The sequence below is a fragment of the Rana temporaria genome, chromosome 4 (genome assembly GCF_905171775.1).
Source record: "Rana temporaria chromosome 4, aRanTem1.1, whole genome shotgun sequence".
Taxonomy (NCBI): Eukaryota; Metazoa; Chordata; class Amphibia; order Anura; family Ranidae; genus Rana; species Rana temporaria.
The window spans coordinates 353,003,670-353,029,574 of record NC_053492.1 but is presented as its reverse complement, the minus strand read 5'-3'; the positions used below and the strand labels follow the sequence as shown (position 1 = coordinate 353,029,574).

Genomic DNA, 25,905 nt, shown 5'->3' with positions numbered 1-25,905 from the left:
TTCCATCTTTTGGTCAAGAGATGGGGGTCTCCGGAGATAGATCTCTTCGCATCCAGGGAGAACGCAAAAACACATTGGTTTTTCTCTCGGGGCAGGGGAGAGGGAGCAAGAGGGATAGATGCCCTATCCCAGAGCTGGCGATTCGGGATTTGTTACGCCTTCCCACCCCCAGCTCTTCTACCACTGGTCCTGAGAAAATTTCAGCTGGAGAACACCTCACTTATCCTTGTGGCACCCCACTGGCCCAAGAGGGCTTGGTTTTCGGTTCTCAAGCAACTGACCACAGAGCCCCCTCTTTTTCTTCCTCTTCGAGAGGATCTCCTCTCGCAGGGTCCAGTTCTGTGCCCTCAGGTACACAGGTGGAACCTTGCGGCGTGGTTACTGAGGAATCCTTGCTGAGGTCCAGAGGTTTTTCGGACAAACTGACTGCCACCCTTCTTAACAGTAGGAAGAAGGAGACACGTTCTATTTATAGAAAAGTTTGGATTCGTTTTAATACTTGGTGCCAGGAATTTTCCTTTCCAACACAAAGCCACAAGTCCGTTCTGGAATTTCTCCAGTGCGGAGCGGATAAAGGCTTGTCAGTGAGTACCCTTAAAGGCCAGGTCTCAGCACTCAGTGTGTTTCTAGAAAGCCCTCTAGCATCCAACCCTTGGGTCATCAGGTTCTTTAGGGCTTTGTCCAGACAGAGACCTTCCCAGGGACCTCCCTTCCCCAAGTGGGATCTATCACTAGTTTTGCAGGTGCTAACAGGGTTGCCCTTTGAACCCTTAGACAAGTGTTCTTTAAAGGATCTAACATTTAAAACAGTCTTTTTAGTTGCAGTGACTACTGCCAGGAGGGTCAGTGAATTGGAAGCCCTGTCCATTCGTCCTCCTTTTTGTGTAATTTTTCCGGATCGAGTTGTTTTTAAAACCGATCCGGCCTTCCTTCCGAAAGTGGCTTCCAAGTTCCATAGAAGCCAGGAGGTTGTGTTACCTTCATTTTGTTCCAATCCCTCTGGTGAAAGGGAATTTAAGTTTAGTACACTAGATGTTAGGAGATGTATCCTACAGTACTTGGAGCTGACTCGAGCTTTTAGGAAGTCAGACTCTTTGTTCGTTTTGTTTTCTGGGACCAGAAAGGGACAGAAAGCGTCTCGGCGCACTATTGCTAGGTGGCTCAGACTAGTTATTGGGCAGGCTTACTCCTTGACTGGTAGGGAAGTCCCTACAGGAATTAAGGCACACTCTACTCGGGCGGTGGCTACTTCTCAGGCTGAAAGGGCTGGAGCGACGCCAGATCAAATATGCAAAGCCGCAACTTGGTCCAGCTACGCCACTTTCATCAAGCATTACAGAGTAGACTTGGTGTCAGCAGGTGAACAAGCCTTTGGGAGAAAAGTCTTGCAAGCCGTGGTCCCACCCTAAATTGTAAGTACTCGATTATCCTCTCAAGTTGTGGCTGTCCTGAAAGACGGATAGGGAAAAATGGAGTTACACTTACCGGTAACGTCCTTTCCAGTAGTCTTTCAGGACAGCCCTAGTTACCCTCCCGAAAAGTAGGAAGAAGGGGTTTCTAATCCAGGAACATAGTATGATATTGATGTGTTAACTATGGATTACTAACATGTTCTTGTGTCTCCCCAGCGGACCGGAGTGCTCGTATAAAAACTGAGGTCTAGCAGGGGGAGGAGAGATTTTAAAGGCTGGGCAGTGTTTCCTAAGGAAGAGGAGGAGCCTATCTCTCAAGTTGTGGCTGTCCTGAAAGACTACTGGAAAGGACGTTACCGGTAAGTGTAACTCCATTTTTTCTCACAAAAAATACATAAAATTGGTTCTGCAGGTTGAAAAAGAATAAAGAAAATTCACAAGCCCATGTGTACACTCATACACACTATGTATTTTGATATCCTCTGCACAGTAACCGACTCACAGGAACAAAACATATTTTCACAAGTAAGGACCTGACAGACACTCTTTATTAGTATTATTAGTATGTGGAATGTAACACATCAACGGTGAAGTGGAGTGTTGGTAGAGGCAATGTGACATTGGAAGTTGCAGTGCTAAAATCATGAAGATGAATAGGAGTTTTAATCAGATTGTATCTTTTCAGGCTGTGGCGAGACAGATCACTTTAGAGCAACACCTACAGACCCTTCGTGAGAGTGATCACATGTTACAAACACTACAAGAGTCCCTGGAAGAGCTGGATAAACAGCTGACCACGTACCTGACCGATAGAGTGGATGCTGTGCGAATGCCACAAGAGGCTCAGGTATCTCAGCAATGGTTTTCATGTCCTGTCCTATTCAACTGTAATCTAACCACCCAAATCATCACTTATAGCATTATATTATTATAGTAATGTGGAATAAACAGAGTGATCGATTTTGAAAAAATAGAATTAGAAGTGAGTAGCAACAGTATTTGTTAGAATCCAAGAATTTTGTGTATGACTATACATGGCTTAGGGTAACACCATTGTCATAATAAGGTGTGGGCTTAAAGAAAGTTAAGGAAGAGTTTTAGGTGGAAAGTATGAAGCTTGCATGAAAGATTATACATCCACAGCCCTGACGTGAACATCTTGCACCCTGCATTTCCATCATTCTTTGCCTGTCAGTTCTGTTTGTCAGCCCTAGTGATTGAAGTGGGAAATCCCTGTGTGTTAGCTCAGCCAGATCATTTTACACAAAAAGACATTGTTTTTGGATAAATACCTTCCGTGGGAAATGATCTAACTGGGTTATCATGGATCTTCAAAGTTTACTAAGTTTATCTTATGATCTTATAGTCTTTTGCACACCATGATTTTAGAGTTGTGTGGTTTAAAGCCCAACTCCAGACAATATTAGTTAGAACCTCTGTCAGTGTTTTATTACTGGAACAGGTAAAAATTATGTGCTGGATTTAAGTTATTAGTAAATTGATCAGATTGCATTTAGGCACAGTGGCTCTGGTAAGGCTGCTCTAATCAAGGCAGGCTATCCTAAAAGCAGGGGGTCTGGATTTGAAGTTTCACATGCACAAATCCACTGAGAGTGGCAAAAAATATTTCCCTGTTTTCAGGGCAGGGCGTAAAGCCAAATTCCAGGATAAACCTAACTAACCTTAAAAATGCTCCCTCCTGACCCCTATGCTGACTATACCTGTATAAGAAAGATACTCATCTATTTTCAGACCGCTATGGTCTGGTGGCGTGATCCGGCTTCCCTGTGTCAGCCAACGCTGACTGCAGGAAAGGAGAAAGAGCACGACAATGGGTGGGCCATAGGAGCTCCATAAGACCCTATGGGTGATGTCATCGCTCCCAGAAATCCCAGCCATTGTCAAACACTTTATCCTCTAACCTACAGCTACTGCTCGCTGACACAGAGATCACCTGATCTGAAAATAGGTAAATATATACATCTTTCTTATACAGGTTAGTCAGCATAAATGTTAGAAGGGTGGGAGGGAGCATTTAGTCTGGAATTCCACTTTAGGTACATGTTGAGAATTGAGGCTTCTAAGTGGTCTATTTACTAAAACTGGAGAAGGCAAAATCTGGTGTAGCCTTGCGTGGTAGCCAATCTGCTTCTAACTTCAGCTTGTTTAATTGAGCTTGGGCCAACAAAAACTGGAAGCTGGTTTCCATGCAGAGCTGCACCAGATTTGCACACGCCAGGTTTAGTAAATCAGCCCCTAAAGTGGCACACCAGGTTTTAATTGTTTGCTGCATTAAAAAGTGGACACGACAAAGACCAGTGGATTAATAAATCAGCATAGACAACCTTTATTACTGCCTGTGTTCCATTTAAGGGTTATTGTCGCCTCACTTCTAAGCATTGTACTAATAATAATAATGCATAAAAACTGAAATAATGAGATTGATCCATTTCCCAAAAAGGCATTAGGAGTTTGTTAAGAGCAGTACCTCATGAGCTGAATATCACAAACAGACCGATACCCAGTAGTGTATTTAGGTTTTGTGATGCCCTAGGCCTGACTAAACTCGTGCACCCCCTAATTTAAATATGGAGCAATCCCTTCCTGTCAAGGCCAACACCCCTTTCTGTTTAAGACCTGCCCTGAAATTTTCGAGTGGGGACACTAGTTCTTAGGGCCTGGGGGGAGCATTGGATTCCCTTAATTTGCATAGATTTAATCTCACTTCCTGTTTGGCTATAGGGCAGGAAGTGAAGGTAAATCTCTGCTATGGGACAGGGATGGTAAAAAATAAACTGACTGGGGCTATGACCCTCCCTTATGCCTCGTACACACAACCGTTTTCCTTGGCAAAAACCATCAAGAAAACTGCTGGCAGAGCTTTTTTGCAGAGAAAAGTCGCGTGTATGTTTTTCGTCGAGAAAACTGTCATGGATCTCGACGAGAAAAAAAGAGAACATGCTCTATTTTTTCTCGTCGGGAGTCTCAATTTTCTCGTCGTGGTTCTTGTCAGGCTGGTTTACGACGAGAAACACGTTTGTGTGAATGCTTAAAAACCCGCGCATGCTCAGAATAAAGTATGAGACAGGAGCGCACATTCGGTAAAAGTAGCATTCGTAATGGAGATAGCACATTCGTCACGCTGTAACAGACTAAAAAACGCGAATCGTCTTTCACCAAACTTTTACTTAACATGCGGTAACATGAGATTAGCAAAAGCAGCCCCAAGGGTGGCGCCAGTGTAATCGAACCTCCCCTTTATAGTGCCGTTGTATGTCACCACGTTTGAGAACGACAAGATTTTGTCTCGACAGTGTGTAGGCAAGGAAAGCTTGACAAAAATCTGGTCGAGGAAAACACCGTTTCTTTTACGATGAGATTCTCAGTCGTGTGTAAGAGGCCTGACTCTATCCTAAATTTAAAAAAAAAAAAAAGTGTTGTCCATAGTTCTACTTTAAGCACAAATTTCTGATAATTTTATAGAGAGGACTAAGAAGATATAACCATGCCAATGGTGCAGCAGAAAACTAATAGCAGAGTGAGGCCTCGTACACACGGCTGGTTTCCTCGGCAGAATCCATCAAGAAACTTGGTGGGAGATTTTTTTTGCTAAGGAAACCGGTCGTGTGTACATTTTTCAGCGAGGAAACTGTCGAGGAACTCCACGAGCCAAAAAGAGAGCATGTTCTCTTTTTCCTCGACGGGAATTGAGAAAATTGGCTTGTCGAGTTCCTCGACAAGCCTAACAAGAACTCGACGAGGAAAACGATGTGTTTGGCCCGTCGAGTTTCTCGGTCGTGTGTACGAGGCCTGAGGAAGGTTTGTGGTCCAGGAAGATAGGACAGTCAAAATTAGAAGCAAGACAAGCAGACAAGCAGTTTGCGTTACACTAATAGTGTAGCGCAAGCCGGCGGGGACTCTTTCCGTGCTGACCCCCTGCAAAGTGCTTTCCTAGGCCTAGGCCAGGATACAGCTTTGCCGATACCAAAGAACAGGAAATTAGGGAAAGCTCCACAATAGAGACACAGACAGAACAAATAAAATGTGCCTCACTTTCTGTTCTGACACGTACTGTGTCAAAAATCCAGGACACCCTGTTTCTACAGCTAAAAATGTTTTAGTTATTTTTTTTTTACTATTTTATAGAATGGAAAATTGTTAGAACCCCAATCGCCACTGGGGAATTTCATCCCCTCTATTTGTTCCCATCATCCTTGTCATCAGGACAGAAAGTGATGGGCAAACCAACATTTTACATAACAGTAGCTAAAGGAAAAAACTACAAGATGGGAGGTGAGGGGAAAAGTCAATATAACAGGCAATGAGGGGTAATCATAGCCTTGTCCTCTGCAGTGTGTTAAACGCATGTTGTGTCATGCGGTAATGTGCTTTGTTTAAATGGTCTTCCTGATGCACCACAATAAATCACAAATCGTGCATGCACCACAATGCAGGTGCACTGGGAAGGCGTGTTTGGTGCCATTTAGAATGAATGGCAACCTCAGCGCACAAACATACATTATTACAGCACACTGATGTGAATGGGCCCTAAAAGTGATTACCTTTTCTTCCTGTTGTGTTTCCAGGACAGGAGGAAAAGAGAAATCTACCCAATGGGACACAAACAGGAAAAATAGCAGGCGTATTATCTATATTCTGCTCAACAAAGCTTTAAAAAAATTACCTTTTTTCTCTTTTTAGATTTGTTGTCAGGTACCAGCCTTTTTGTTTACAAAAATGTTCCTTTGATCATCTTAAAATGATATCACTGTGTTTCCTGATTTTTTCCTAAATGCCTTGTCTAGAAACAGGATAATTTGCTGTGATACAGTAATGAGTGTAGACCACTCCCAGCAATCACAAGACTCTGGGAAGAACATGACAAAGTCTCAAGACTTAATTCCTAGTAAATAAAGAGGCTGTATTCTTTATTTTCTACTTCAAGCTAGCATATCGACTGATTGCTATAACACATACCATACATTAGTGAGTAATGGTATGTTTTCTACTCTTTTTAGAAAATTCAAGCTGATATAAGTAGCCATGAAGCAACATTAGAGGAACTGAAGAAAAGTTCACGACCTGTGATATTGTCCAGCCCAGAAGTTAAACCCACTCGCGGAGGATCACAGCTGGATGTTGTTCAGGTAATAATGTTGTATTGCCTCTGCTGCATGATCACTCTAATATGTTGTTAGTGTAATGTGTGTAATACATAGTAGGCTTTAAAGTGACACTAAACAATATTCTTATTCTCCAAAAATAATCCATACAAATCTATTACTTATTAGCCGTGTAATCTATTTTTCATGAAACTGTTTCCTCTTGTGTTTTTCGGCCTCCTTGTAATGTCCTTCATGAGCTCCTAATCCGCTACTCCTTCCCTCAATTCTGTTTGTTTGGAGCGAGCTGTGCACTTTAGTTGCGGTCATGTGTGCTGCTCAATGCACACTACACATTCCGTAGTCTATAGTTCATCAGAGGACAGAGCAGGAGAGGGTTACTCTATGGTCCCACATACAGTGGGACCATGGAGAACAGACATAGCCATCCTCTAAGTGGAAATTGGTTCAAAGCAGCAAAAAAAAAAATAATTAGCAGATTTGGAGGAGGCTGAGAGCAATAGAAGGTACTTATTTGAATTAATAATACATACCTAAATAGATTTTGTTTTTAAACCAGGGCTTAGTGACACTTTAAAGCAGAACTCCGGGAAAAATTCTTCCCATGCAATAGGGCTGTGCCTTCACTGCATTGATTAACTGCCCGTTTTGTCCAGGGGCGCACAGAAAGGTTATACTCAATCAACCTGTCGATCCTCAGGAAAACAGTACTCTCCCACGTCCAGCAGTGGACTGTTCCTGCCGTCCTCGCGTCCACAGCCAGCCTAGGGACCTGACAACGTCAGGAACAGTCCACCGCACAAGACCACTAGACCACAAGGGAGGGGTGGGGGGAGTAGGAGCAGCAGGGACTGGTCTTGCATTCGGAGGATTAGTAACCTATATCTCTGCTCATCAAAAATGGGAGAAATAATTAGTCAAAAAGAAATACGGATAAATAGGACTGCAATTTATTAATTATCCACATAAAAAACACATTAAATAACACAGAGGTGCCAGTGTCTCCACAGCACTAGTAAAATTAGACGTTAGTCTAAACAGGACCGTTGGCCACCACAGCCATACACACAACTTACATACACCTGCAGGAATCAGTCAGAGAGCTGGGGGCATGATAGGGAATATCACAGGACTGGATTGAGGATAATATAGCCACAGACAGGACTGTGATGCTGAATACAGTTCCAGTCAAATTCTATCACCAGTTCACAGAGATATATTCCACATTGAGATGAAGTAGATTAAACTACAATTAGGTGGTGGACAACAGCAGGTAAATCATTTGAAAACACTGCTAGTTTGGCAGTGAGACGTGTGATTAACATGTAGTGGGATCTGTTTAAGCCAAGCAAGGATTGCTGTAGAGGCTGCAGTCAGCAGAGTGTACCATAGGTCAGTACAGCTGAAAAACGAGATCACAGTATCACAGAAACTGCTTTTTGCTCAGTTCTTACCACCCATGGAGGATTGTCCGTTCTGTAGATTACAGGGCTCCCTCTGGTTACAAAGCCGACGTGTCTGCAGATTCCTCCAGCAGGGGATTAGGTTCCAGGGTGGATGAATGCCTTTACCGAGAGGCCAGTAGATGGCAGTGTAGATAGGCAGTAAAGAGTCAGCATGTTTTAATTCATTGCTGGGTATCTCAGGATAATGTCCTTAAAGGAATGTATGCTGAAATATAAAGAAATTCTCAGGTTTGGGAGAAAAGACCCCCAGTAGAAATATAGTTGGGTGGCTGGAATGATGGTCAGTCCTGCTTCATCGCTGATAAGCGTAATGCTTACATGTTTCGATCCTATCAGATCTTCATCGGAGCATAGATGTGTTTTCTATATCTCTGCTCTCCTCACCCCTAGACAAAAAGAAAAGAGCAGGCATTACCTACAACTTCAATCAGATGTTGTTGTTTTTTTAAGCTACTCTAGGATGACAGCTGTAGTCTGCTTACATGTTAGAAACCACAGCTCCCATTTTCCTTCAGCTGTATATATGAGACCTGTATCTATTCTGTACTGTGTAAAAACATGGAAAATCATCTAAGATGTTGGGTACCATTTTCTGGTCGTTCAATTTGCAAAGCAACATTTCTTTACTCCTTTATAAACTGAACTCAGTCAGCTACAAAGCCACCTACTGAAAAGCCTACTTTATAAACCGTAAATTCAGGTTTCAGGCATGTAATATGAAGGGCATTCAACCACATAGTTCACATGTGACACAATGTCCCACAGTTGGGTTGACTTACTAAAGGAGTAGCGGAGGTTGATTTAGGTAAGTCAATGATGTGATGCTTTATCCACTTCCTTTACCCTGATTCATACCTGAGCAGTTTGAGTAGTGTTCCAGAAGTGCTTTTACATGCAACACCAGATTCCTTTGTTATTCTATTGTGTCCATTAACATCGCACCTGAAAAACACATGTAAACATTTCTATTGCTAAAGCAAAAACTCTGGAGCCTGAAAATACCTCACCAAAGTCACTTAGGCCCCTTTCACACTGAGGAGTTTTTCAGGCAGTACAGCGCTAAAAATAGCGCCTAAATACCGCCTGAAAAACTCCTGCCCAGCCTTCTCAATGTGAAAGCCCGAGGGCTTTCACACTGAGGCGATGCGCTGGCAGGAGAGAGAAGTGAACACATAATCACTTTATTTACCAAACTTTAGTAATTTTTCTATTATCTAATATCTCTTCACTGCTTTCCTTGTAGTAACAACAGATGAGAAGAAACCTCTGAAAAATAAGGGAAATCCGCCCTTAGACAGTTGTCATCAGAGCATGTATTTCCATTGGAATAGTTAAAGCAAATTGCAGAAAAAATAAATATCTCCCTGCAAATGAATGTCATAATATGCTAGTATGTACAGCATACTAGCACATTATGAAAGACTTACCTGAAAATGAAGTCCTCCAGGGGTGCGCTGCCACTGCTGACAGGGCTTCCATTTTCACCCGTTCTTCCATCTGGGTTCAAAGTCAGCTGTCGTTTGATTGGTGATGTCACTCCCTGGGCATGCACGCAGGAGTCACAGCCACGGCACAGCTCTATGGACGGCGCATCGTTCATTGAGAGCACAGTGCACATGCGTCGGTGACGGAACTGGTACTGCGAAAGTAAATATCTCTTAAACGGTACACGTTTAGGAGATATTTACTGACCTACAGGCAAGCCTTATTATAGGCTTACCTGTAGGTATAGATTTTAAATAAGCCTTTACTGCCAAACTTTTTAAAGCAACACATGAAATGCAGTGAATCTCCCCAACGAGGTCACATTCAGCAATCTAACTGATAAGAGATAGAACCTTTGCTATCTGTGTCTATGATTTTTTTACTTTCTGTCCCAGTGTCCACAAAGGAAACCCAATGGTAAATAAAAAAGTGTTGGGTGGACTTGCACTTTATAATTACACAATGTATTTCCATTTTTTTGGGCTTTGGGCGAAGATGGGAGGGTTTGATTATTGAAAAAAATTAAATAAGTAAACATATTTTACCATATACAGAGAAAATTTCGAGAAGTGTCTACTAAGTTCCAGCTGTTCCAAAAGCCAGCAAACTTTGAACAGAGGATGCTGGACTGTAAACGTGTCCTAGATGGAGTGAAAGCTGAGCTTGGTGTACTTGATGTCAAAGATATTGATCCAGATGTCTTGCAGAAACACATGGATGGCTGTATGGTAAGCATACATAACAGAGATTGGACTATGATTATTAGCTTCCTACAGTGCATGACAATAAGGCCAGACAAGGACAGTCTGTGAACAAGATACAACCATTATATTTGGGTATTAGTTTTAGGGTTCTGATACACTGTCTAGATATCTATCAGAGGCAAAAAGTTTGTGCAGAGGAAAATAAAGGATTGCATGAATGCTCATGTACAATGCCAGCAACTTCACCCAACACGAACAGTGGCACACAATAGAGATAAACTGGAGGTTGGTTTTATTTTCCTGCAGTGAATATGTGTAAGATAGTTTAATATATTAGATTTTGTTGGCTGATCTATATAGGGTTTAACCTATTTTCGGATTAAACTGGAAAGTGGTTCTAAAGCCTAAACATTTTTTACCTTAATACATTTTTTGCATTAGGGTAAACAATGTTTAGGTAGCAGTATGCCCCCCCACCCTTTATACATATCCAAGTCCTTACTTAATCCAGCACTGTGCCTGTCTGTAGCAGTTCTCTCCCTTCTCCCCTCTCTCACAGGCTTGGCTGAGAGCAGCTAGAGCCACTGGCTCCCTAGCACTCAGGAAGAAACACAAACATTCCCTTTGTGAAAAATAAGATAACAACCAGCAGCTAGAAAAACCCTATCACTCTGGAGAGATAAATCTATGTATTGAACAAAACCAGTTATGTAGTAGCAATAATATACCTTATGTAAAATGATATCATAAATATAAAACATATATTAATGCAAGTGAAAATGCATTCCAAAGAAAATAGTTATTTTGTCAAGTGCACAAAATACTTCTTCTCACTCTGCAAAGTGACTACAAAAAGTACAGCAAACCACACATGAATGGACTCTCACCAGATATTAGGACCCTTAGATATCAGTGGGTTATGGCAAGAATATTGCAATAAATACACAGCCACCAGGTGTCTTTCTCCTTCCCCGTGTCTGCTCTTTAGGCTCCAACAGTGCCCTAGAATACAAGAAATATCAAGGAGAAAGCAAAAAGTCAAGCCCATAGTGAAGTAGTTAATTAAAACCCACTTTATGAATGTAAAAAATGTGCTTACATAAGTCTGGAATGTGACCGCAACACACAATGGATGGGTAAAACAAATATGGCGGATGTCCCACTTCTGGTCCCAGTCCATCGTTTGATGTCACATCATCCTCTTTGTCACCCGGTGGACACTGAGGCCTCATACACACAACCGAGGAACTCGTCGTAAATGAAACATTGTTTTCCTCAACGAGTTCCTTGTCAGGCTTGTGGAGAAACTTGACAAGCTTTCTTTGCGTACACACTGTCAAGACCAAATCTCGTCGTTCTCAAACGCGGTGACGTACAACACATACAATGGCAGGGGAAGTTCGATTCCACTGGCACAACTCTTGGGGCTGCTTTTGCTAATCTCATGTTACTGCATGTTAACCTCCCTGGCGGTATGATTCTGTCTGGAATTACGTACCAAAAGCGGTACATTTATTTAGCAAGGAAATTTGGCGTTTTATACTGTAGGCCTGTAATTTTTAGAAATAACTCACTTAAATCTGACCAAGCAAAATTATAATATAATAAATAATTATAAATAATTATAACAAATAATAATATAATTATAATAAAAAATATTCAATAATGTAATCAACTCAAAATCACTGAAATTTTCTCAGTTGCAGAATTGTCGCTGTCATTATTTTTTTTTTTTTATGACGAATTTCCCCACAAATCGCTATCGCACATTTCTGCAAGTGATTATAATTTATTATCGCTGTTTTCTAGCTGATCTAAAACCATTTTTGACATAAAGGGACACTTTTGGACAATCTACAGTTTTTAGGCAGAAATTACATTTTTGATTTTTATAAAAGTACATGTAGGGCACTGGGCAGACCACTAGGGACAAGGGGGGTGTGTATTTTTTACATACAGTACTGTAATCTATAAGATTACAGTATACTGTATGTAAAGTGTTTGTTTACTTTTTTGAATTTGGCGCCGTTCTCCGCTCCCGTGCGTCGTAACGTCGCAGGGAACGGAGATCGGCGGCACACGGGGACTGTGAATCGAGCGAGGAGGTCCCGCTCGCTCACACAGCGGGGTGGCATCGCTGGATCCAGGGACAAGGTGAGTAATTTGCCTGTGGATCCAGCGAAAGGTAACCCGCGCCGCTGCACGTCCACCCCGAGCGTGACTCGGGGATACCGATTTTAGCATTGAAAACCAACCCCGAGTCACGCTCGGGTTTACCGCCAGGGAGGTTAAGTAAAAGTTTGGTAAGAGACGATTTGCACTTTTCAGAATGTTACAGCGTGACAAATGTGCTATCTCCATTACAAACGCTACTTTTACCGAAGGTGCGCTCCCATCTCATACTTTATTCTGAGCATGCGCAGGTTTCTTAGCATACACACGAACGTGTTTCTCGTCGAAAACCAGCCCGACGAGAAACACGACGAGGAAATTGAGTTTTCAGACGAGGAAAAGGAGAATTTGTTCTCTTTTTTTCTCGTCGAGTTCCTCGACAGTTTCCTCGATGAAAAACATACACACAACCGTTTTCCTCGGCAAAAAAGCTCTGCCACCAAGTTTCTTGATGGATTCTGTCGAGGAAAATGGTCGTGTGTACGAGGCCTTAGATGTGAAAAGAAGTTTGTTGTCCTCTTGATTTTGAACACAAGGGCTTGTAGTCTCCATTGGAAATCCATGTGATAGAATGACAACGCAGAAGAAACATTTGGAAGCAGGGGCAGATCGATGTCACCCTATAACAGGAAGTTCCTCAACAAGGACCTTCATAATACAGGATACCCATGTATTATATAAATGGAAGCTGAAGATTTTAAATTTTGGTATGAGAAATATGTGCGATTTTAGTGATTGGGTCTACACATACTATACTTTAAATGTATTTTGAAATACTGATCGTACAACAACTTCAAATCTGTGTTCTTATTACTTTCCTGGATTTTTCTTTACAGACTGCAATAGATAATTTGTGTACAAGTACCTGTTTCTCTGTAGATAAAAGTAACATGCTGTGTTTGTCATGCAGAAATTGTACAAGACCCTGAGTGAAGTAAAGCTGGAGGTTGAGACTGTTATAAAGACAGGAAGACAAATCGTGCAGAAGCAGCAGACTGATAATCCAAAACTAATGGATGAACAGCTAACAGCTTTAAAACTCCTGTATAATGACCTCGGTGCTCAGGTCTGTCTATTAACACACTTTATTTATGACTGGAGATTGGGAGTTTTATGTGGCGGGGAAATGCATAGTATCAAGATTATAACTTATAGCTGACCCAAACCTGCTACTGAAACTCTAAAGAAAACAGCAACACCTGCGATTCCAGCTCTTTCGCATTCAAGAAACAAAACAGGGCTCAAGCAGGCTGAAACCCTAGCACTGGTGCACTTTTTGAACAAATACAGTTGTATTAACCATTTATTTAACTTCAAATATAGCTAAAAGTGTACAATGTACATATGTGTTAGATAAATGTCCCATTGTGGCTACATCTTGACCTGAACTCAGAGTTGGTTCCTTTTTCTGAGTACTGTTGGGTGCTTTTTGTTCTAGGTGCTTTTTTTCATTTCAGCAAAAACAAACATAAATAATTTCATGAATTCAAAAAGTTCATAAAGAGCATTGGTGCACAGGGCCATAAGGGGGGTACCACCGGCCCTCCTGTATGGGGCTTGGGCCCCATCAGTTTAATAGGGGGGCCCAGGCAGCTGACAAGCAGAATAAAGTGGAACCTGGACAGGAGGGGAGGCAAGGGAGTCATTTACTGGAACTGATCCCCTGTTGTTCCTTCCCGCAGCAGCTGGAAGCCGGCTTCTCCTCCTGCCTGCTTTCAATACTTGCCACAGGGGGGAACTACATGGGATTGGTTCCAGTAAATGGTAGTTTTACAGTTTTGTCTTTGAGGTTTAGTGGGAATTTCGTAAGTTATGTTGTTTGTTGTGCGTTGTGGCACACTACAATGCTGGTTCGTTGGCGTAACGTATTATTGCAATGCAGAAGTGTAAATCCGGCCGCCCTTCGTTTTTTTTTTATTGTATATTAAGCCAAGCAGCACACATGGGGCACAGGGCCATTTATTCAACTGCTGTTTGAATCTACAGGGCTCTAAAGGCCTTCATAAATAATTATCAAATACTAGTAACAGTTCAGAAGAAAGAAAAAGTGAAAGTTTTGAGATAAAAATCAGGATGACGTGAAATAGAAAAGGAAAACATTAAATCCTTGTGTGACCATGATTCCTGATAGTCCTGATTCCTGTGAGGGGCACACTAGGAGCTTCTGGCTTCTCCTGCTCCTTACTGACAGGCAGGGGATTTGTTATGATGCCGCCCCTGAAGCTATCTGTTTTGGGTCTGCGAGCCACACACAACATGTAGCCAGGGGTGGACTTTGTGCAGGTGAGGGTGTGAGGGGAGCCCAGGTAGGGAGTAGATGAGGAGGCAGGGCAAGCAGGGGACTGCCGGTGATGAGAGCAGAAGAGGCGGCAGATTGGTGATGCTGGAAGTAGCTCACCTGTGAGTGCTACATGAAGCTGCTGATGGAGCTGGTGGGCAGCGAGAAGGTGAAAGGATATTAGATGACATGACAGAACACTGACTTCTTCATCACAGATAACGTAGTGATCAAGGAACCCTGCTGATAGGATCCAGGAACATTACAGGCATCTGAAAGTTGTAGAAGATTATACAGCTATAATTTTAGGGGGATGGGGGGTCTCTTGGTGTAGTATGGGGTGATAGGGGAGTCCCCTCATCTCTCCCACCCCCTCTCTTTCACCTGTCCTTTCTCTCTGAACCCCCTCTCTCTCTGACCCCCCTCTCTCAACCCCCTCCTCTCTCTCACCCCCTCTATTTCTCTCAGCCCACTGTCTCCCTCTCACCACCTCTCTCTCTCAGCCCCCTTTCTCTTTCTCACCCGCTTTCTTTCTCACACCTGCTTTCTCTGTCTCTTACTCCTTTACTCTCTCTCTGACCTTCTCTCGCTATATCACCCCCTCCCCCTCACCCCCTTTCCTCTAACCCCCCTCTTGCTCTCTCTCACCCTTCCTTTCTCTCTCACACGCTCTCTCTCGCCCCCCACTCTCTCTTTTGCTCAACCCCTCTCTCTCTGACCCCCATCTCGCACTCACTCACCTTCTTTTTTTCTCTCTCACCCTCCTCACTCTCTCACCCCCCACTCGTTCTCTTTCTCCCTCTCTCTTTCTCCCTATCTCTCTCATGCCCCCTCACCTCTCTCTCTCTCTCTCACCTCCCTCACCTCTCTCTGACCTCCCTCAACTACTCTCTCTCACCCAAATCTCCATCTCACCCCACTACCTCTCTCTCACTTCCCTCCCTCTCTCTCACCCCCATCTGTCCATGAACCCCCCCCCCCCACCACCACCACCATTGGAAGCATTTTACCACATTTTTTTTGTTTCAGTGACATCTGTAAATTTTTACATGTCCCTTTTTATTGCAGTGACAATCACCTGGGCTAATAGAGAAATGGGTTTCTGCATCAGGTACAAAGAAAGCAAGTCCCCCCTCCCCCTCTCACTATCCAAAACTAAAAAAAGGTTTTAACTTTAGATACACTTATAGAGTCAAACCATTTACATTGCAATTACATTTTGGTTACAGTGAAGTGTCTGTTTCTCCTGTGGATTCACAGTGTGCTCAGGATTGCTAATGACAAGTTCCTTTATGCTTTTGTGCGACAGCGGAATTGAAGCTGAATAGCTGATTGGCACTCATACGGTTACTCTCAAAATAACATCTGTATAAGTTCTGTTTGTAGACGCATGGTGCTAGAGATTGTATCCTTATAACTGATATTTGGGGTAAATTGATTTTGCCTGGTGATGCAGAAAAATATAATGGATAGGAAAAATAAGTTGCAGCCTAATAAGTGTCATGTGATAATTGGTGCTTGCATTGTCATTTGTATAAAGACTCCAACGTAGTCGGTAGTGTGCTGTTTTTCTTAATGAGCTCTCTGTTTTGCTGCAGGTAACAGAAGGAAAGCAAGATTTGGAACGTGCCATTGTTTTAGCCGCAAAGCTGAAAAAAGAATCGGCCTCTCTGTCAGAATGGCTTAGCGCTACTGAATCCGAGCTCATTCTGAAAACCACAGCTGATGGTCTGTGTGCAGATCTGGATGTGGAAATTGCTTGGGCTAAAGTAAGCATCGTTTGTTTCTGTTTGTATTGTAGCTGAAATAAGGGATTTGTCTGGTCAGTAATGTTGGCAATAGATGGTCTCTAGAGCTAAGTGACTAAGAAGTACTCAAGTGGAGAGGAGTAAATCAAGTAAAGTAGGTAGAATGTGCGATAAGGGGGAGCCAAGAAAAGGATGCAGCCTGCCTTTACAAGCATTCTTTTATCAGTTGTGTTTCTGAAGGAAACTGAATGAAAAGTATAACAATAAAAACAACAAAACCGAGGGAAGCAGTGATTTTCACTGCAAAATACGTTCATTTGCTAGTACATCACCTAGCCTGATATGGGTAAATTCCTCCTATAAACTCCCAACAATGAGCGGACATTGTAATCCTTAGCAAAGCTTAAAGGGTCACTAAAGGAAAAAATTTGTTTTGCTGAAATGACTGTTTACAGGGTATAGAGACATAAAAGTTAACTGATTCATTTTAAAAATGATTACAAATAGATAAAAATCAATCATATAATGTGCCTGCAGGTTAGGTTCACTTTTAAACTGGTTTCATGTTCCTGTGAACTAGAGAGACACACAGAACAAAAACAAACAAATCCAGTGCAGTGTTTTGTTTTTAAAATGAATCTGATTGGTTCTGTTAAGTTTTAGACACACAGTAATGACAGCTTAGACCACAGTGAAAAGCTCCCAGTACTGTGGTTATAAGGAAACAGACCAGCAGGAAGTGTGGAGATCACAGCAGAATTACAGCAACTTCAAAGCAAAAATGAACAATAAGGACATGAAACCAGGACTGCAGTAAGGTAAAAAAAATTCCTTTAGTGATCCTTTAACTTTTGGATTTTTTTTTTTATTATTATTTAGTCAAAGTGACCCTTTAACACAGAGTGAAGGGCTTGTAAACCACTAACATAAATGTTATGGATACTTAAAGTAATCCTGTAAATACTAGGGTAAAATGTACCCTTATAAACTGGTGCATGAACTTAATAGTAGGCAGGTGTTTGCCCATAACTTCAACATTCTTACTGATCTTGGGAGCCTTGAAACCTGAAACAATCAATTATGCACATTTTAACCACACTTTGGAAAGTTAATTAATCCTTTTTGCCACCTCACTTGGTCATTAACACCACATATTGCATGTAGAAACCATTAATGAGGTGCGGTAGGTAGGAGCAGTTGGGTAAAGCTTAAAGGGGTTGTAAAGATAAAAATATTTTCCTCTAAATTAAAGTCTGACAGTAGCTGATAAAGTAAAAAGTAATGTTTTGCATTATAACTAGTTTGATACCTGTTGAAATTGAGCTGTTTTATTCACCTCCGTCACTCCTGAATCATTATTCTCACTGACTTCCTGGTTTGCGGTGCGCATTCATTCTTGCTACATCACGGCCTAATGGGAACTACAGTTCCCATTAGGCTTAGCCTCCATGCCTGTGAGGGATAAGAGAGCATCTTCACGCAGGGCTGTAGTCATAGGGAGGGGGTGAGCACATTCTGCTTTCCACCATGCAAAACAGCTCAGATGCTGGTGGAAAGCAAGAAGAGGAGAGACAGGAAATGGCATTTTCAAACCTGGATTACTGTATTTTGGAGGTCAAAAGGAAAAACGAGGTAAGTGATATTTAAATGCTCTAGCTTACAGCAATCAATTGATCTAATAAAAAACGAACCTTTAGTGTTCCTTTAAGCTTGTGAGCTGTGCTTGGTATTTGCATAACTGATTATCAATGCAAACACTAACCTGAACTTGGTAGGGCTAGCTTTGGCCAACCACTCTTGCTGTCTCTGTTAACTGCTGTAGGGGATAAATAGCTTCCATTACCTTAGTGCAGTCCTTCACTTACCTCATCCTTTTTGCTTTTAAATGTCCTTATTTCTTCTGAGAAATCCTCACTTCTTGTTCTTCTGTCTGTAACTCCACACAGTAATGCGAGGCTTTCTCCCTGGTGTGGAGTGTTTTGCTCGCCCCCTCTCTTGGACAACAGGAGAGTCAGGACGCTCTCTACGTTGCAGATAGAGAATAGAAGCTGTGTGTTAGTGGGCTTCCTGACTCTCATGTAGTCTAAGGGGGAGGCACCACACTCCACACCAGGGAGATTGCCTTGCATGCCTTGCATCACCAAAGGATGAGGTAAGTGAAGGAGGACTGCACTAAGGTAAAGGAAGCTATTTAGGAAAAAATAATTTTACCTTTACAACCCCTTTAAATCCCCTGTCAGATTATCTTTTGTTTGTGTCCAATTGGGTAGATTTCCTTTCTCTATCTGTCTCAGAGATGGAACAGGAAGGAAATCTCTACAAAACAATGCAAATTGTCACTAGAACAAGTAAAGACTATTAGAAGATGTATCCTTACCTCTTGTTATGGGGCAACTGTAAAACCTTCTGTCTAAGGCCCCGTACACACGACCGAGTTTCTCGGCAGAATTCAGCCAGAAACTCGATCGGAGCCGTATTCTGCCGAGAAACCCGGCCGTGTGTACACTTTCGGCCGAGGAAACCGACGAGGATCTCGTCGGGCCAAATAGAGAACATGTTCTCTATTTCCTCGTTAGTCAACTTGGCTCGCCGAGATCCTCGGCGGCTTCACAAGGAACTCGACGAGCAAAACGATGTGTTTTGCCTGTCGAGTTTCTCGGACGTGTGTACGGGGCCTTAGAGACAGTCATCATCAGAACTATGGAAGGGGTGAATCTCCTTAGGGTGAAATGGACCAAGGAAAACCTGACAACCATCTTTCCACTCTTCAAATAAAGTCTTAGCTATGTATACGCTTTAATGGAAATCAAATGTCTTTTAACCTTCCTGGCGGTGTTCCCGAGACTGACTCGGGGTTAGATTTTCCTGCTACGATCGGTAACCCCGAGTCAGTCTCGGGCTTGCCTCGCTAGATCCACAGGCACTTTTTACTTACCTTGTCCCTGGATCCAGCGATGCCACCGCACTGTGTGAGCGAGCGGGACCTCGCTCGATTCACATAGTGCCTCCGTGTGACGCCGATCTCCGTTCCCTGCGACGTTACGACGCACGGGGACGGAGAACGGCGCCAAATTCAAAAACGTAAACAAACACCTTACATACAGTATACTGTAATCTTATAGATTACAGTACTGTATGTAAAAAAAACACACCCCCCCTGTCCCTAGTGGTCTGTCCTGTGTCATGCATGTCATTTTATATAATAAAAACCTTTTTTTCTCCCTGCAAACTGTAGATTGTCCATAGCAACCAAAAGTGTCCCTTTATGTCAAAAATAGTTTTAGATCAGCTAAAAAACAGCGATAATAAATTATAATCACTTGCAGAATTGTGCGATAGCGATTTGTGGGGAAATTCGTCATAAAAAAAAAAAAATAATGACAGCAACAATTCTGCAACTGAGCAAATTTCAGTGATTTTAATTTGATTACATTATTGAATAATTTTTATTATAATTATATTATTATTTGTTATAATTATTTATAATTATTTATTATATTATAATTTATAATTTTGTTTTTAAAAAAATGTCATACCCGGGATGCCTATTAGAATCTTGTTTGGTCAGATTTAAGTGAGTTATTTCTAAAAATTACAGACCTACAATATAAAACGCCAAATTTCCTTGCAAATAATGGTACCGCTTTCAGCATGTTTTTTCGGAAAGAATCATACCGCCAGGGAGGTTAATGTTAAGCCTTTTAGAGTGGACATTTTGAATTATCCAGGTTGAATTTTCATGCTTGGTTATAATAATGTTCTTAATCATTCAGAGTGTAGAAAGTAAGCTATGTGATTTATTTGGGTCAGGCAAAGTTCACAGTTACGCATCTTTGTCTGTAATCCTGCGCTCATTAGATCCTAGCAACAGAAAACTGTACAGCTCATTAAGAACAGTGTATACCAGAAAAAACTCAATGGGCGTCATTTTGTTCTGTATATACCCATTCAAGGCCTATCGGTGAGCCCACAAACCAAGTTGAACAAGTCATGTATATTCTCACAGTATTTATTGTGCACATATACACACTGCTGTAAAAGCATACACATAGCTATCCTAACAAATATGATTATATTCGCTAAACTGTTCCCGCCTCCAGTGGTTGAATGTATGTCAGCTAAGGGGTTGCATAATTGAAATAAAAATTCGATTTTCTCCAATGTTTTTTATGGGGCTAGTCGACATAATTTTGTCAGTTTGCATTTGCCTTTTAATGTGGGAAATTTTTTTTTTTTTAAATGTGTTCTAATATCACCAACAATGACTTTCAATGAAAATAAATAAATAAAGAAGCCATAGTGCAGACATTGCAATGGATAACACAGTGTACATGTTCATACATGCTATGCTCACTGTGAATAATGCTAGACATAGATGGCTCAAAATGTGTCTGGTTCAGTAGGGACCAGCTGAATTTCACTCCATGTATGACAATTTCTGTTCGAACAGCTGCAGTTGCTAATCAGTGTATTCTGACAGCGGGGAGGATTCCCTTATCTACCTCACTTGTATGGATGGGGAATCCATTTTTTTTTTATTTATTTAGCCTGTTGACTCTTATTCAATGAAAAAAATAGTACTCAATGACCAGCTTTAACTCACTGGGCCAGATTCAGGTAGAATTTTTCATCGCAAGTGCCTGATTCACCAAGCACTTGCGTGAAAAATTACACCGGCGGCCTCCGGCGTAAGCCCGCGTAATTGTAGGCGCGCTCCCGCGCCGGACCTACTGCGCATGCTCCGTTTCGAAATTCCCGCCGTGCTTTGCGCGAAATGACGTAATTTTTTTGATCGGCGACGTGCGTAACGTACTTCCATATTCCCCGGACGTCTTATGCAAACGACGTGAAATTTTTAAATTTGACGCGGGAACGACGGCCATACTTTATACAGCACATACGTGTTCTGTGTAAAGTTAAGGCACCAAAAACGACTACTAACTTTGCGACGGGAAACTAGACTAGCGGCGACATAGCGAACGCGAAAATCCATTAAAACAATTACACCTGTCGGATTTTAGGGATATCTATGCGTAACTGATTCTATGAATCAGTCGCATAGATACTCTGAGAGATACGACGGAGTATCTGAGATACTCCGTCGTATCTCGGCTGTGAATCTGGCTCACTGCTTCTTATGAATGCTTGTTGTAATGATTGATACCTGTACTTATACAACCTTTCTTTTTCTAAGAGTACAGCCTCTGGGTTCTTTAAAAAGGAAGTAAACCCTTTCTAAAAAAATACATAAAAAAAATACTCTGCAAGACAAAGGCATAATGAGCTAGTATGCATAGCATACTAGCTCATTATGAATTACTTACCTGAGACGCAGCGCGGTCCTCCACTACCTCCTCCGTCGCCGACACGATACCCGGAGTGACTTCCTGGGTATCGCTGCTCCAGGGCTGTGACTGGCCGTAGCAGCGATGACATCACTCCCACGCATTCGCGCGGGTGCCGCCACTAACGGCATGATCACCATTAGAAGCAGCATGCTCAGTGCGCCTGTGCCCGATGTTTACGGCGCATGCGCCACAGACATCGGTGCCGCTATTTCTGCACATATCTCCTAAACCTTTTAGGTTTGGGAGATATTTGTTGCACCTACAGGTAAGCCTTAAGCCCTGTACTCACGATCGGATATCTGATTGAATCTAATCCGATGGATTTTTTCGTCGGATATCCGATGAAGCTGACTTTCATTAGTCTTGCCTACACACCAACAGTCAAAAATCCGACCGTGCCAAAACACAGTCACGAAAAGCACTACGACGTGCTGAGAAAAATTAAGTTCAATGCTTCCGAGCATGCATCGACTTGATTCTGAGCATGCATGGATTTTTGACCAATGGACTTCCACACAGACGATCGTTTTTTTCTATTGTTTTTTTTATCCATAGGAAAAATTTAAAACATCTTCTATTTTTTTTACCGATGGAAAACAAACCGATGGGGCCCACACACGACCGGTTTGTCCGATGAAAACAGTCCATTGGTCTGTTTTCATCGGACAAACCAATCGTGTGTACAGGGCTTTAATCTAGGCTTACCTGTAAGTTAACGTGGTTGTAATGGGTTTACAACCACTTTAAGTGCTGCTACTTTGTTTGGATCATGCCTCTTTCATACTGTTTTCATAAAAAGAGATATTAGTTAAGCACACACAAATAGTTCAGAAATAGTATTTTATTCATTACTGGGTTATCTTACTTAAAAACTATAGGCAACACTTTTTTTTCCATTGTGGATAGAGTAAGGGAGGATTATAACCCCTGTCAGATTTTTCTTCACCATCTGTGTCCCATAGCCAAACAGGAAGTGAGAGGAAATCCCTGCAAATTAAAGCGGAGTTCCACACTGAAAAAAATCTTTCCACCCAAAATCTAACAAAAAAAAAAATGAAACATTTTTTTTTTTTTACTTACCCTAAATAGCTGTTGCTATGCAGAAGTCCCGAATCTGCCTCTTCATCTTCCACGGTGGATTCTCTTCCTCCTCCTACACTCGGTTTCTTCTTGTGAATGGGGCGCGCTGCATTCTGGGAACTGTGTGTGTCCCAGAAAGCAGCCGGCCCATTCACAAAGCGCGGCGCTGCTCGCACATGCGCAGTAGGAAACGGGCTTCACTGTATGTTTCCCTTACAGTGAATGGCGGCGCCTGGAGCTGCCAGGATCGAGGATCGGCCTCGGCGGGGGCTGACATCGCTGGCAACTAGGACAGGTAAGTGTCCTTATTAAAAGTCAGCAGCTACAGTGTTAGCAGCTGCTGACTTTTATTTTTTTATTTTTTTACCGGACCTCTGCTTTAAGTGAATTTCTTGGGGACCCCAGGTCACCATAACTAGTGCCCCCATTGGAAGATTTCCCCTCTATTACTTTTCTGGGGATAACCCAAAATTTGGGATTTTCTCTACATTCACTTTCAATGACAATGGTAAACAGGACAAATAGAGAGGGCAAATCTCCCTAGCTGGGCACAGATGGCGTTAAGAACTGACAGGTGTTCTAATCCCTCTCCACTCTATCCAAAGCTAAAAAAAAGTTTTGCCTTTAGTTATACTTTAAGTTTTTTGGGGCTTTTTTTACATAAAAAAAAGAAAATCACCCAAAAAATGTAATAAGTGTATGTAGTGTGTTTGAGCGCAAAGGGGACATGTACAGGTGGTTCTCAAAAAATTAGCATATTGTGATAAAGTTCATTATTTTCTGTAATGTACTGATAAACATTAGACTTTCATATATTTTAGATTCATTACACACAACTGAAGTAGTTCAAGCCTTTTATTGTTTTAATATTGATGATTTAGGCATACAGCTCATGAAAACCCCAAATTCCTATCTCAAAAAATTAGCATATCATGAAAAGGTTCTCTAAACAAGCTCTTAACCTAATCATCTGAATCAACTAATTAACTCTAAACACCTGCAAAAGATTCCTGAGGCTTTTAAAAACGCCCAGCCTGGTTCATTACTCCAAACCGCAATCATGGGTAAGACTGCCGACCTGACTGCTGTCCAGAAGGCCATCATTGACACCCTCAAGCAAGAGGGTAAGACACAGAAAGAAATTTCTGAACGAATAGGCTGTTCCCAGAGTGCTGTATCAAGGCACCTCAGTGGGAAGTCTGTGGGAACGAAAAAGTGTGGCAGAAAACGCTGCACAACGAGAAGAGGTGACCGGACCCTGAGGAAGACTGTGAAGAAGGACCGATTCCAGACCTTGGGGGACCTGCGGAAGCAGTGGACTGAGTCTGGAGTAGAAACATCCAGAGCCACCGTGTACAGGCGTGTGCAGGAAATGGGCTACAGGTGCCAAATTCCCCAGGTCAAGACACTTTTGAACCAGAAACAGCAGCAGAAGCGCCTGACCTGGGCTACAGAGAAGCAACACTGGACTGTTGCTCAGTGGTCCAAAGTACTTTTTTCGGATGAAAGCAAATTTTGCATGTCATTCGGTAATCAAAGTGCCAGAGTCTGGAGGAAGACTGGGGAGAGGGAAATGCCAAAATGCCTGAAGTCCAGTGTCAAGTACCCACAGTCAGTGATGGTCTGGGGTGCCATGTCAGCTGCTGGTGTGTTGGTCCACTGTGTTTTATCAAGGTCAGGGTGAATGCTGCTAGCTATCAGGAGATTTTGGAGCACTTCGTGCTTCCATCTGCTGAAAAGCTTTATGGAGATGAAGATTTCATTTTTCAGCACGACCTGGCACCTGCTCACTGTGCCAAAACCACTGGTAAATGGTTTACTGACCATGGTATTACTGTGCTCAATTGGCCTGCCAACTCTCCTGACCTGAACCCCATAGAGAATCTGTGGGATATTGGGAAGAGAAAGTTGAGAGATGCAAGACCCAACACTCTGGATGAGCTTAAGGCCGCTACCGAAGCATCCTGGGCCTCCATAACACCTCAGCAGTGCCACAGGCTGATTGCCTCCATGCCACGCCGCATTGAAGCAGTCATTTCTGCAAAAGGATTCCCGACCAAGTATTGAGTGCATAACTGAACAGAATTATTTGAAGGTTGACTTTTTTTTATTAAAAACACTTTTCTTTTATTGGTCGGATGAAATATGCTAATTTTTTGAGATAGGAATTTTGGGTTTTCATGAGCTGTATGCCAAAATCATCAATATTAAAACAATAAAAGGCTTGAACTACTTCAGTTGTGTGTAATGAATCTAAAATATATGAAAGTCTAATGTTTATCAGTACATTACAGAAAATAATGAACTTTATCACAATATGCTAATTTTTTGAGAACCACCTGTATATGCAGTAAGCAACATCTTGATATACAGCGTTTTGAAAAAAGTATTCATACCCCTTGAAATGTAAAAGTTTGGTGAGAGACGATTCGCGCTTTTCAGCCTTGTGCTTTTCAATCCGTTACAGCGTGATAAATGTGCTATTTCCATTACAAAGTTTTTCCAGAAAGAGCGCTCCCGTTTCATACTTGATTCTGAGCATGCGCGGTTTTCTGCCCGTCAGAAAACCATACAGACGGACGGATTTCCTGCTCTGGTCTCTTTTTTTTTGTTCGGCAGTTTTCCCATGGGAAAAACTGCGTTGAAGCATACACACGGCCAGGATTCCCAGCCAAAAGCTCTCATTGCAGTTTTCCCGTTGGAAAAAACGTTTGTGTGTACGAGGCATTAGAGTCTGCAAAAGACTTGAGACTGAGGCGGAGGTTCACCTTCCAGCAGGACAACGACCCTAAACATACTGCCAGAGCTACAATGTTTAAGATCAAAGCATATTCATGTGTTAAGCCTTGTACACACGACCGAAGAACTCGACGGGCGAAACACATGGTTTTCCTCGTCGAGTTCCTTGTTAGGCTTGTCGAGAAACTCGACAAGCTTGCTTTGCGTACACACTGTCAAGACGCGGTGACATACAACACATACAACGGCAGGGGAAGTTCGATTCCACTGGCACAACTCTTGGGGCTGCTTTTGCTAATCTCATGTGTTTGCGTGTTAAGTAAAAGTTTAAGAGACAATTTGCACTTTTC

The 25,905-nt window shown here is 42.2% G+C and overlaps 1 protein-coding gene across 8 annotated transcripts in view; it reads left to right on the top strand.

Annotated features, from left to right (window-relative positions):
* Positions 1–25,905, top strand: part of UTRN (utrophin) — a 910,930-nt gene that overhangs the window by 295,909 nt on the left and 589,116 nt on the right. For all 8 annotated transcript variants that reach the window (XM_040350827.1, XM_040350824.1, XM_040350828.1 and 5 more), the window contains 5 exons: positions 2,098–2,259; positions 6,431–6,559; positions 10,041–10,214; positions 13,273–13,428; positions 16,239–16,409. In XM_040350827.1, the coding sequence (XP_040206761.1) occupies positions 2,098–2,259; positions 6,431–6,559; positions 10,041–10,214; positions 13,273–13,428; positions 16,239–16,409 (792 nt within the window). The remainder of the gene's footprint in view (positions 1–2,097; positions 2,260–6,430; positions 6,560–10,040; positions 10,215–13,272; positions 13,429–16,238; positions 16,410–25,905) is intronic.